This window comes from Notolepis coatsorum, assembly GCF_963971535.1.
Source record: "Notolepis coatsorum genome assembly, chromosome: 7".
Taxonomy (NCBI): domain Eukaryota; kingdom Metazoa; phylum Chordata; class Actinopteri; order Aulopiformes; family Paralepididae; genus Notolepis; species Notolepis coatsorum.
Genome location: NC_140171.1, coordinates 128922756 through 128937258, shown reverse-complemented (window position 1 = coordinate 128937258; position 14503 = coordinate 128922756). Strand labels below are relative to the sequence as shown.

Genomic DNA, 14503 nt, shown 5'->3' with positions numbered 1-14503 from the left:
GTATACACCAGACCTGAGGCCGTCACTGCCCACGAATGATAACAGCGCCGGGTATGATAACCTTGGCTTGTGACCAGATTTGAACAGCTTTTGCATCACCTCCTTGTATGGTAGACGTCGAATGATGGCTTCTTTGCTCAAATCTTCGTAGATAAATATTGATTTATCACCATAATTCAGATTCCCACGTTGGATGCGAGCAAATTTGATGATGTCATCCCTTGTTGTAGTCTTCCGCAGAGTGACAATGATGACTCTTGGCCCGATGCTTCTTTGCCCCCGGGAACCGATTCTGTAAACATGGTCCACTTCTGGCACTGTGTTTGGATCGTTGTTACCCAAAATCTTTGATAGCACTGTTGGAAAGTTGGCATCTTCGCAGTTTACTGCTTCATCAAGCCCCACAATGCGGATGTTATTCCGCCTGTGGTAGCGTTGGGATTCTAGTCGCCTCTCCGTCGCTTCGTTTTTAAGCACTTGTATTTCCCTCCGGTATTCTTCTTTCACACTTTCTATCTCTTTTTCCATCTCTGTCATGCCACCTTCGTTCGCCTTGACTGCCCGTGTAATTTCTGTCACCGTATTCTCCACTGACGTGATTCGCTTTGACTGTGCATCGATCGCTTTCTTGACTTCTTCTAATTTCTCATCGATGCGATCGAATTTAGCATCGATGCGATCGAATTTAGCATCGACGTTTGCTTCGAGCGCCTTGATGTGTGTAATCTGTTCTTTCATCAGGTTAGACTGTTCTACCATCAGGTTAGTCAGTGTGTTGAAATCGGGTGGAGTGGTAGTACTGCTTGCTTCAATTGGCGGCATAGATGCAGTGACGGTGACGGTGGAATCTTTTGCTATTGGTATTCTCTTATCCAGATATTTGGCTGCTCTCTCTTTCACGGAGCTTGATTCTGTCCCTTCTGTTATGTTGGTATCTATTAACTCTCTTTCGGGGACCGTAATCGATGGTCCCGGTAAATTTTCCTCTTCATTCTCCTCTTCGGAGCTTGTCGCCGTCGGCTCAGAACCAGCGTCGGTTAGGACGCGTCTTCTTTGTTTTATTACGTCCTGCGCCGCTGAAGTTACCGTAGTTTGTTTCCCTACCGTCTTTCTACCTTTAACCATTTTGTCTTTTGATATGGTTAGTAGAGGGTCTTATCAATACATACGATGTGGTCTATTCTCTTTCTTTACTGTCCAAATAATGTTTTTAAACGAAATTAGCGTTGGTGGGAGCGGAGCAATTGCAAAATGCGTGCACTACATATTGTGCTAAAACCGGAAGTATTTATTTTTTATTTTTTTATAATTTTTATTTTTTTTATGTTGTGGGACTTGTACAGCACTTTGGTAAACTTTGTTGTCTTTAAATCTGCTCTATAAATAAAGTGGATTGGATTAATTAATTAAGTAGCCCCTTTCGTGACTGACGCAGCCAACAAGGTTTCACTCGGCTGTGTGATTTAATTCAAGGTGGATCGCTGTTGTCGTTTGAACAACTTCAGATTTCATGGGAACTACCAATCCCCCAAATCAAGAATGTTTAAGATGAATGAAGTAAGATTTTGATTATTTGAAATATGGCCTGTGTAGACTAAACTATGCACAGAATTATGTCAGTCTACAAGGTCCGGATTCTACATGGTCCGGCAATGTAGACCTTGTAGACTCCACTACAGACAATTATCAGTGAATGTTCATACATTTTTAAGAAGGGCTACTTCCACAAAAAAACAAAGAACTCACCAAAACATCTCAGTAGCACCTTATCTAAATGTTCTATTTCATATATGGAGATTCATATTTATTTATGTATTGCATGCATTTCTACATTTTATTTCCTATTTTGTTTATTCATCCCAGTATCTTTCTTTCTTATGTGTGGAATTCTACAAGGCATGTAGGTGTATATGTGTTTGAGGATGATATCCTTCAAACAGGCAATAGTGATGATATAATTTGGGCAGTGCTGAGCTGGGTTATTTTCCTCCAGTGTATTTGTCCCCCGGCCCCACCCAATGGCCCCATGCACACACACACACACACACACACACACACACACACACACAAAATCGAAGTAAAAGAAATTTGAAAAAAATATTGAAAATATTATTTTTTTGATTATTATTATTATAATTTATTTTTTTTACTTCGATTCTTTTTTTAATGTTCGAAGCTTGTGCCATCGAACGAAGCTTCGAAGCTTCGAAGTATTTAAGACAGCCCTAATAGGCATATATGCAACCCTTACCTCTCAACCTCCGAGTCCATTATCTACAGACTAAGAGGACTTTGCCTCGCATCTGGATCAGACCCTCCAGGCCCCCTCCACTCAGACATGTGTGCAGAACTTGCCCTATATGTTATGTGTGCACATGTATTTTATATGTTAATAAAATTGCATTTATCTATAGTCCTAATTCTGTCACTGTTTGATGTCACAAAGAAGGGTGTATCCGAAAGCTGTCTACAACATTTGTAACAGATGATGACAAAGTGAACAAATAATTAACTATTAGACATTTGTTAATGATGAATAGGCTTCACTTTAGATTAGTGCACACAATAGCATCTGTAAATGATTTATAGATGTTTTATGAATGTCTTAACAAATAATTTGTTGAACATGAACAAATAAATGGAGGTCAGTATAGTTGTTTTTTCATATCCATTTTTCAAAGCAATTGCATCTACAAATGTGTTACACATTAAACAACACTATTTAATGATGAACAAATCAAGTACAAACAATGTTGATAATGAGTTATAAATAATGTAGAACTAATTTGTAAATGTTATACAAATAATAATAATAATTTACGAATGTATATAAATGGTTTGTTCATGATTAGTTCATCATCTACAAATACCTTATAAAGGTCTTATAACTGAGTGTTATTATAAAGTGTTACCAAAGTAACTGTACTTGGAGTAGATTTCATTAAAGTTTTTTTCGGCACTGTCAGGGGCGCCTGGTAATACTAAATCCAGATTGAACTAGCAAGACAGATAAATAACAGGGGAGTCTACCCACAATGCAAACAAATGACTAAGCCAACGTCTTGACAGAGTAGGCCAACTGACTTTGGAATACAATATACAATGATGAGTTGAGGGCTCTACAGTTTGTAACAAACCTTAAAGCAGCATGATATACAGTATCCAACATAATGTAGACAATGGGCTGATGCATTCACGTCTAGCAGATCACCATAGTCAAGAACAGAGCAAGAACGTCCCTTCAACCGGTCTTTTGGTGATGTCTGACCCCTGGCCCTGGCAAACCCCACTTGGCCGTGTGGTGTAAATGTGGCAAGTGACGATGACTTATCCTCTCAGATCAATCCAGGCCCTTGGCAAGTTGGCAGGGTGCCGTCACCCGACTGTGGCCATATGGAGCTGACCTGGTATAGTCACAGCCATGGCGTGGGTGCATGTGGACAGGGGTAAGCCTTTCCTCCCACTGCCGGGAGCAGTTTGTCAACACCACACTATGTAACTGAAAGCACCCTGCACCACTGGTAGTCCAGTGTTTCCCATACATGGAATCACTGTATTTATGGCGGGCCCGCCCCCCACCACATTATCAGACGGACGCACCACAAATAGATTTCCCAAAAGTGACACAATGACACGTTAACAGCGCTTCCTGTGGGGTATATATCGTATTTACTACTAAGTGTATCTAACACACAACCAGTGGGTACTACTGTAGACTTGGGGGGGGGATCAATACAGCATTGAGGACATCTCCCTCAAATTTGATACTTGTCATGTCTCTCAGAGCTCCACCATAAAAAACCTTTTTGATTCCTCCCTCTCATTTAATGCACGTATTAAAAATGTCACCAAAATTGCCTTCTTCCAGCTCCATAATATCGCAAGAATTCGCCCTATTTTAACTTTGGTTGATGAATGAATGAATGAATGAATGAATGAATGAATGAATGAATGAAAACTTTATTTAACAGATTGCAGAATGGGTACAATACAGTACGGCTCAATACATACAATTGTTAAGGGGATGCAGACCTGAGAAAGACGTTTGTCTTGTTTCCATCAGGGTCCCCCATTTTCAATTCATATAGACATTTATGACATACACAACATACATGACATTTATGGCATAGGGACATATAGGTATTTAGTACTGATACATTTGTGACATAGGCGGTATTCAAATATACAGTACTGTTACCCCTAGATCCTGACAGAGTATATACATATGATGGGGAGGGGACTGTACATTAGGAGGGGGTGGGTGGGTGGGAGGGAAATATACATACGGCGGGGAGGGAATATATACATGCGGTGGGGAGGAGACTGTCTATTAGGAGGTGGTGGGGGTTTTGGGCATTTACGGTGGCCAGTTTCGAATTGCAGCCTCCCGTAGGTGCTCTTTAAGGGCGGTTTTGAATGTGGGCAGGGATTCACATTCCTTTACAGCTTTGGGTAGGGCGTTCCACATTGTTGTGGCATAATTGCGAAACGTGTTTAGTCCCTTGTTTGAGCCGAATCTGGGTTTAACATGATTTGTTGAGCTTCCTCTGGTGTAGTGGTTGTGGTATTCACTGACCTTTGGGAAGTATTTTGACATGTACATGGGCACCCCGGTCGTATAGTGTATCTTGTAGACCAGGCCCATTGCAAGTTGCTGTACTCTGTCGTCTACTCTAAGCCATCCTAGGTTGGCAAAGTGGGCAGGGGTGAGGTGGGTTCTGGGGTTCAGGTCAAGTAGTAGTCTGACCAGTTTGTTTTGTGATGTTTGTAATTTTGTTTTAAGCGCCTTTGAGGTGCTTTGGTACCATGAGGTGCACGCATAGTCATAGTACCCTTGAATGAGTGCTCCTGCCAGAGTCTTCAGGGTATTCTTGTTTACCAGAGAGGAGATCCGGTACAAGAATCTAGTTCGTTGGTTGACTTTTTTTATTACATTGGATGCCATTTTGTCACAGGAAAGATTTGCCTCTAGGATGGAACCCAGGTAGGTAATTTCGTCTTTCCTTGTGACAATATTGTCACCCACTGTAACTGAGAATCCGTCGGTCTTGCTGAGTTTGTTATTTGAACCGAAGAGAATGGACTCTGTTTTGCCCATGTGTAATGATAGTTTGTTATCAGCGAGCCATATGCAGATTTTGCCTAGTTCCGTGCTGAGGGTTTTTTCAACCTGCAATTTGTTCTTGTCAGAGACCAGCAGGGCTGAGTCGTCCGCAAACAGGAACAAGTTGCAGTCACAGGCTGACGACATGTCATTTGCATAAATTAGGAAGAGTAGCGGTCCTAGTATGCTTCCTTGTGGAACACCACAGCTCACTGTGAGGGGGGGGGATAGAGTACCGTTTACCTCTACCATCTGTTCTCTCCCCTCCAGGTAGGATTGCATCCAGCTCACTGATAGCCGAAAACCGAATTCATGCATTTGTCTCATCACGACTAGATCACTGCAATGTTCTCTCTGGATCTATTGTGATGTTTCTTCTTCACTTGTAAAGCCCATGGGGGCAATTCCGTGTGATCTCGGGCTACAAACACATTTGATTTGATTTGCAAATTCAGGTATACGAGAACGCGCATTGCCGTTTAAGAATGAGGGATGTTTTTTATTCATGGGAACCCAGCTGCGAAGATTTTGGCCACTTACGGAGACCGTTTCACGTGTTCAGGAATCCGGAGGAGGATTTTTGTAAACGTGTTAGTACGAAATCTTTACCAAGATATTTACAAAGGTACTTACGAACATGTTCGAAAATGAGGACCATTGAATTAAAGCTGAGACCACTTATCGATTTATCAATAATTATCGATAACTGCACGATTTTATTTTTGCATGTGTACATTTTTTTTATTTTTTTTTATGTTTCAAATACCTTTTTCTTAAAAAAGAAAAGAAAAGGAAAAAAAGGTAATAAATGGCTATATCAAATTGGGATGGGAGGAAAATACAGAAAATAGGAGAAAAAGTGGATAAAAAGAAAATGGCTATATCGCTATATTATCGTATCGTGACGTGATAATATCGTATTGTGAAAACTTTATCTTATTAGATATAACAGATGTTGTATATCATTTTTATATAATAAATAATAATAATCCATATATAACTTTTTATTATATTATCATTTATTATATACGTTTTCCATTTGGGGACATAATTAGCAGTTGAAAAAAGGTAATATACTGTATCACAATATATCAAATATATCGCAACATCGCAATATCATAGCATGGTGACTCTAGCATTGTGATAATGTATGGTGGGGCTTCTGGGGGAACCAGTGTGGTCTACTCTATTGAGCTGTGACACACCAGAGTATTACTGGGCAATGGCACTTCTTCAGCATGAGTGGCCTCTGAGATTCACTCTTGATGTGACTCATTGAGAGTCATCAGGGTGACACCACAACATTGTTCGATACTCGAAAGTATTCCAACCGATAAATGGTAAATGGCTGCTTTTTTATATAGCGCTTTTATCCAAATCGCTTTACAATTTTTGTTACTCACATTTGACCCATTCACTCACACATTCACACACCGACAGCAGAGGCAACCATGCGAGGTGCCAACCTGCTCATCGGGAGTAAAATTAGGGGTTAAGTGTCTTGCTCAAGGACACATCGACACGCTGCCCGGAAGGAGTGGGAATCGAACCGGGAACCTCCGGATAGCCAGACGACTGCTCTACCTCCCGAGCCACTGTCGCCCAACAGGATCAGAAACCCTAACCCAACTGATGAACTCATCCCCTAAACCACAGGAGTAGACAGATTTAGGGCTGTCACGATTCGTCGCCATAGTCGACGATGAAATTTTGTCAATTTGCATATTCATGATCGACGCATCGTATTGTTAATTGTATGTGCCTTTTGCGGTGGAAATGGCAGACGTTCAAATATTGTAAAATCATTAAGTCTGCTATAAGCTATTCTCCCTCTCGTGTTTGTGTGCAGACATTTACTATAGGCTACTCTTTTTGACATGGATTAGGCTAATTAGCTTTAACAATCCTGATTCCTGAGCCTATTTTATTCAAAAGGAAGATATTGATTTAAATGTGTATATAGCCTATATATAAAAAATACATTTTAAGGGCGGCCGGGTGGCGCAGTGGACTAAGCGTCTGTCTACCACCACAGAGACAGTGGGATCGAATCCAGCTGTGGTGCTTCCGGGTTGGCCGACCGTCCATACTAGCACAATTGGCAGTGTTAGCGGGTGGGAAACCCGGCAAGGGTGGGTCCTGGTCGTTGTAAACAGCGACTCCTACAGTTCTGTCGGGGCGCCTGCACAGCGAGGGAAGGATCTGGGAGAGGTAGTGTGACCTTCTACACGTTACACTCTCCCAGTGAGAGTCCGCGCTGCCAGGTGAAAAGAAGCGGTGGGCTGGCTACACATGTGTCGGAGGAAGCATGTGATAGCCTCCGCCCTCCCAGACTGACGGTAGGGGGTAGAGTGCGCTACGACCAGGAAGTGGATTGGGAATTGGCATAACGACTAACATTGGGATGGGAGAAAAACGGAAAAAGATAAATTAATTTCTTTTCTTTTTTAAATACATTTGAATGGTATCTCCTGTGCTGGCACAAGCACTACCATAGCGTGGAGTGGAGCGATAACACACAATACATACTTAAAGGATGATGATACTCATTAAACATTTTGAAGTATTCAATTGCAAATATAATCAATTGTTGTTATTAATGGTTTAGATTAATCGACTAATCGATAAAATAATCAACTGATTAATCGATAACAAAATAATCGTTAGTGACAGCCCTACACAGAATGCATGTCAGGTAGACTTTTCTCCCACTTGCATTCTTGGATAGCCTACCTCTGTGCATTCATGTGCTTTCTGGTTGGAATTTAAAACCAAACATGGAGGTCATAAAGCTCTAATTTGGTTGACCCGTCATAAGCAGCATTATAAATAGTTCCTTAATGTCAACTGACAGAGTGCTGCTGTTTTTTTCTCGTACTAAACTCCCAACATTTGTAACCAAACAAGCTGTTGGTTAAGTTGATTATGTCACACCTCAGACAATTCACATACCATCAAGATCCCCGATTTCTCTGACTTGAACACCCGACATGGGAGAGCATTCAAGTGGCCCCTCACGGTAGGAAACTATATCCCATAATTCTGACACCACATGAATGCGGAATAACTCCAGCGGCATCAATGGAGTGAGAAGGTCTGCTACTCTACTTACTTATACGGAGATGGATTATATTTTTGTGTGGTGGTGAATGAATGGTTTCTGAGGTCAGGCCATTTTGTTCCTGACCAGACAACAAAGACTCTGGGAAGCTGCTCTGCTCTGTATCTCTGGATCTGTTTTTTTTTTTTTTTTATTGGAATGGATCATTGAGTCCTTGGATTGCTGTTGATTTTATTCCAACTCTTGTCAGTCCCCCTGATGAGCAGACTGGATAGATAAAACAAGTGCCACTGTTTGAGATTGAGATTCACTCTATAGAAATACTGTACACTGGGAGATTCACTCCATAGAAACACACTGGGAGATTCACTCCATAGAAACACACTGGGAGATTCACTCCATAGAAACACACTGAGATTCACTCCATAGAAACACACTGAGATTCACTCCATAGAAACAAACTGCGATTCACTCCATAGAAACAAACTGAGATTCACTCAAACAAACTGAGATTCACTCCATAGAAACACACTGAGAAGATCCCCCCCCCCCCCAACCATTAGTCATCATTCCAATCCCCTCCTGGTCACTGAGCTGTGTCTGTGGGTCTGTGGAGGGTGTAGACTTCTACATCATGTGGAGGCGCCAGCCGCCTGAGAGCTCTAGGCTCTAGGTGGTGGTAGGCGAGTGCTTAGACCTCTACACTAGCCAGCTGCAGCGCACCCAGCCCATTCTGCATCCACTCCCCAGTGTGTTTGAGGGGTTAGTGGCTGGTGGTGGTGCAGTGAGAAGCCTTCAGCCTCGGCCCTGGGTCTCCGGTGGGCGGCCCACGCTCCCTGTCTCGGCTATTCCAGGAATGCACGTCACTAAGTGGGTCATAATCACAAGGGAAATAGCTGCTTATCTAGGACATGAAGGATTTCTTCAACCTTTTAAACGATCAGCAGCACACGTACCTGATTATTTTAACAAGCAAATAGATGAATAAGTAAGGAATGGTGAGGAATACTCACGTAGATGAGGCCAGAGTAGTAGCGATCCTTGAGGTTGTGCAGCACCGAGGCCTCGTTCAGGCAGGTGAGCTCGGCCATGTCCTCCACCTTGCTGAACTTGGGCGGGTTCATCTTCTGGATATCGTCCTTGTTAACCACCGCCTTCTTCCCGTTCTCTGCCAGCTCCACCACCACCTCGTCCCCCCGCTCCTCGCGGATGCCGGCCGCCTCGAAGCCATGGCGCTCCGAAGGGATCCACACCAGCTTCTTGGCGGTCCAGTCGGCTTGCGTGGCCGGGTTGTAGACCACGGCGCGGTCCACAAACAGGTACCGCTCTGGGTCCTCCTGCCCACTCCGTTGTGACATCGCTGCCAACGACCAGGACCGGAACTCAGTAGGCCACCTGGCACAGAGGAAGACAAGACTGTATATGAGGTTCACTGAACCCACTGACTCAAGTGTGCTAGTCTTACTAGTTACTACTGTAAACTGCTGAGGAGTCGGTCGCAGTCAACCAGCACCTGCTATGACGGGTCTGACCCTTCAGCTCAGCTGGTTAGTGCAGCCGATGGTCCCAGGTTCAAATCCACTCGGCTACACAGCCTACTACACTACTATTAAAATGAATGCCAAGACTCAAGCTACTTAATGGGCTGTAGCACAGAGGTTCTGTCCCTAAAGTGGTTCCAAAAAGTTTTACTCTACACTTTGTTCTCATTATTAATCCTTAATGCTTTTTTATTAGGCCTATATTCTACTGGGGCAGCGAAACGCGGCAATCTATAGCCTAGATATAGGCCTAGTTTAAAACAAATTCTCCCTTAAATAGAAAAACCATTGTTGATAATATCTCCTAATGATGTCAACTGCCGCAACATCTGCCTTTAGTGCTTAAAATTAAGTTAGTGTCAGCTTTTCCTAGACAATTCCAGGTGCCGCAACAGGCCACCAACTTTTATTAAGATACACCATTATATTTAAGCAAAACTGTATGCATAACTCTCATTCTCCCATTAATATGCATGAACCTAATTCTCAAAAATCCCATATTCTCACCTGTACACCAGAATGCCCCCAAATTGGTGCCTACATGTTATGCATTAAGTAAAATGCACACATTGTAGCATGGCCACTTTTTCTTTCATTTCACCATTTCAAACCTCCGTTGCTACATTTGAGTAAATCTGGGCAGACGTAAATTAACTTGTTACCGTCTATAAAACCCCTTAAAATCATTGGTAAAATCTGGTCCGTCTTGTGTTTTTTTGCAGCAGCAAATTTTATGATATTCTAGTGGTAGTAGGCCTATTATAAACCAACTGAATGTAGGACATTCTGAGTCTGGTGGTGGAATGGCAAACATGTATTTCTGAACCAGGGGAACTGGAGGATATTACAGCCGATATTAATGTTAGGCCAATTGTTTTGATCTAGGTAAGCTATCAATTCAGACATAATTAATCTAGGCCCCAAAGCCCTTTAGTAGTGGTGTGAACTGTGAATCTACCAGACCACAGCAGTAAATGAACTAACCCATGCATTGCAGACAGAAACAGTTTTGTGTTGGCATTCTGCCGGACTCTGTCTAGAGACCTTCTGAAGAGTCTGTGCAAGAAGGAAGAGTCTAGTTGATGCACCAAATAATTTGAGTTGCCAAACAAGATTTACATTTAATCTTCTTTAAATGTCAGGTCTGCTTGCCTCCTAAATCAAATGACTATAATGAAAACAATATGAGTTTCTTATAAGACAGGACATCTGTGTGTGCAGCCCACTAATAGCCTGATGACAAACTTCACCTGATAAGTAAGTTAAACTGTGTGTAAATGTGACGGATCATACTGGGTCTGCGTTGTGTTTGATGTTAAATGAGAATGTCCCGAGGGGGAGTCGAACAGGGGGCTCCCGCGTCCGACGACACAGGCCGCTGCACTAAGAAGTGAATTCACTCCTAACTACCGTACCTATGCGTCTGTTAACCCTGTTATGGGGAAGTGAGTTTAATTTACCAGCCCACACTGCCACAGTCACTCGTCAACACACCTGTTTCCGTGACTGTGGACATACCCACAGGCTTCCCCGTTACACTCACCTCCCTAAACTCACGCCCCTCAGGACATCCGGGTCACTGGGCACCACTGTGACGGATCATACTGGGTCTGCGTTGTGTTTGATGTTAAATGAGAATGTCCCGAGGGGGAGTCGAACAGGGGGCTCCCGCGTCCGCGGGTGACGACACAGGCCGCTGCACTAAGAAGTGAATTCACTCCTAACTACCGTACCTATGCGTCTGTTAACCCTGTTATGGGGAAGTGAGTTTAATTTACCAGCCCGCACTGCCACAGTCACTCGTCAACACACCTGTTTCCGTGACTGTGGACATACCCGTTACATAAACATGCACGCAAACACACACACAGGCTTCCACTACCAACAGCCTAACCCTGCTCATATTCACACAGACCATCAGCAGAATGGGTACAGTACAGCTCAATACATACAATTGTTAAGGGGATGCAGACCAGAGAAAGACTTTCGTCTTGTTCACATCAGGGTCCCCCATTTTCAATTCATCATAACATATATGACACACACGACATACAGATAGACAGTACTGCTACATCTATACATTTATGACATACCAGATTTGCAAATACAGTACTGTTTGTGATACAAAAAGAGTCCAGAAAAGAGAGTATATACATTTGACGTAGAAACTGTACATTGGAGGACGTTGGGTGGGTGGGGGGGGGGGGCACACACTGTACACTGTACATTGGAATATTGACAAAGCCATACTTGGTCATTTACTGTACATTGGAGGGGGTTGGGTTAAAACATTTGCAGGGGCCAGTTTCGAATTGCAGTCTCCCTCTTTGAGAGTGTTTTTGAAAGTGGGTAGTGATTGACATTGATGTGGCATAATTGTGAAACGTGTTTAGTCCCTTGTTTGAGCCGAATCTGGGTTTAACATGATTTGTGGAGCTCCCTCTGGTGTTGTGATCGTGGTATTCACTGACCTTTGGGAAGTATTTTGACATGTACATGGGTACCTTGGTCGTGTAGTGTATCTTGTAGACCAGGCCCATTGCAAGTTGCTGTACTCTGTCGTCTACTCTAAGCCATCCTAGGTTGTCAAAGTGGGCCTGTATGATGAGGCATATCTCACCATGACCAGTGAAAACAGTAACACTGTATTTGTCACTCAACCTCCAATGCTGATGTTTACGTTTCAATCAAAGCCATGTTGAATCATCAACATTTGAATAAGTAATGAGAACTTTCTCTCCTGTCAAGATATTGAAGATGACATTATTGTTTGTGACAATCTCTTCAAGTCAACTAAGCTAGCCTACTTCCCCAGCCAACTGAAACAGGCATCAGCTGACGTCTGCTAAGAGATATTTAACCTACAATCAAGGCCCACGCTCACAATACGCGCGGGTTTACGCACGAATCTGGGTCAGGTCACGGGACGGTGGGGGGGATCAGGGTGCCGTGACACTGCGTCCCAGAGCTAAACTTGGGTATATAAACGGTTCCATTATCCATCTACAGCTGTCCTATTTCTACCCTTCCAAAGGGGACACGCATCATCGTGTCTCCGAATAGTTATCTTGCCAAGTAATTGCATGTAACGAATTCTAAATAACAATGCGAAACGACTGCTGCCCCAGTCAGGCCAGACAAACAACTGCAGTGACTATAGGCTGCTATAGCTAACGGTAGCTTAAAGTTGCGGGTTGTTCTGGATCTGCTCGACTAGGCTGCTCTGCAGGTTTGAGGGCACTAAATGAGAAGAACCCGAATATATATGGGGGGGATTCATATCGATGCTTTCTTTTTTTCTGGAAGCACGAAGCAGCAGCACTATTGGCCCCTTTCGTGACTGTGGTGCACCGAGTGAATACACAGTCACTTGCTCCTCAATAGGAAACCAAACTAGATTCACCATGAAGGACTGGTTCTGCCCGAACAGTTCGTTATACAAGAATCACAGAGACATTACAAAGGTACTCACAGTTGCACGAGGGTTTCGGACAGACATACAGGATGGTTTGAAAGCTCGGCATTGCCAATAAACATTTTAAATATTTTTTATAAACTGGTCAACACTGCTCAAAACGGCATTATTTCCGGCGTTGGCTGCCTGGTGCGCCTGCGCTGTGATCACACGCATGCGCATCATGCACCCAACGCCGGAAATAATGCCGTTTTGAGCAGTGTTGACCAGTTTATAAAAAATATTTAAAATGTTTATTAGCAACGCCGAGCTTTCAAACCATCCTGTATGTCTGTCCGAAACCCCCGTGCAACTGTGAGTACATTTGAAATGTCTCTGTGATACTTGTATAACGAACAGTTCGGGCAGAACCAGTCCTTCAAGGTAAATCTAGGTTGGTTTCCTATTGAGGAGCATGTGACTGTATTCACTCGGTGCACCACAGTCACGAAAGGGGCTACACTATAGTACGCGGGCCATCTCGTTTGCACGTATCATGAGTTGTGTCCAGATGGATCAGACGACAGGACGCACAGCACCCATCATGGGTGTGTGGGTGGTGATCATTGATGTCTCTTGGAATACAAAGCAAGCGAACAATGGGAATACTTCTCCCTCGTCGGGATGAGTGACAGGACTTGTGAATTAAGACATGTGCATCAATCGTTAAAACACATTGAGAGACTTTGATTCACCCGCACAATCTAGTTTAATTCGGAATTGGCTAACGTTAGCCAAGCTCATCGCATGGCCCCCTCCATCATTGAAAAGTCATGGCACAATAATCCCGTTAGCCACACACACAACTAGCTAATCACTCAAAACACCGACATCTTTGTATCTCTAATTACCTGGTGCAGTGCGGACAGAAAACGTGTCTAAGTATGAATCGGTGTCCAGTGGATGAATGTAGTAATAATCCTTCTTCAATGTCTTTAGAAAACACTGGCTTGTTTCGTCCGCAGTCTCATCAGTGGTACTCTCTCTCTCTTCTCCACTGCCATCCAACACCCTCTCAACCAAACTCTCGCCATGCAGGGAGGACGCGGGAGGGCGGGGTGCGACCAGCGCGTCTTTTCTGTGGCACGCCCACAAGTCAACGCTACAATGTGATTGGTTATCAAGGACCGACGGACTGGGGCGCGATTGGTTTAAAATAATTTCCATCCGGGAAAATGTGGGATTGAGATTTTTGCACCTGCAGCAGCAGCAGCACAGGGATGCTGTGTGAAGTCTACCACTTATTAATTTCATCATGTTCAGGCATTTTATTTATTCGTTATTATCCTGTAATGCGGTCACTGCCAAATTGTCTCCCAAATTCACAATTGAAAATGGGGGAC

At 43.3% G+C, this 14503-nt stretch overlaps 1 protein-coding gene across 1 annotated transcript in view; it reads right to left on the bottom strand.

Moving 5' to 3' along the window:
- LOC311231764 (myosin-10-like) overlaps positions 1-14142 on the bottom strand; it is a gene marked incomplete at its 3' end in the record, with an annotated part of 144919 nt that extends 130777 nt beyond the window's left edge. Inside the window, exons 1-2 of the mRNA XM_084318387.1 lie at positions 14012-14142; positions 9179-9560 (exon numbers count right to left, since the gene is read on the bottom strand). Coding sequence (XP_084174513.1) covers positions 9179-9523 — 345 coding nt within the window. The 5' untranslated portion in view covers positions 9524-9560; positions 14012-14142. The remainder of the gene's footprint in view (positions 1-9178; positions 9561-14011) is intronic.
- Between the last annotated feature and the right edge of the window lie 361 nt (positions 14143-14503).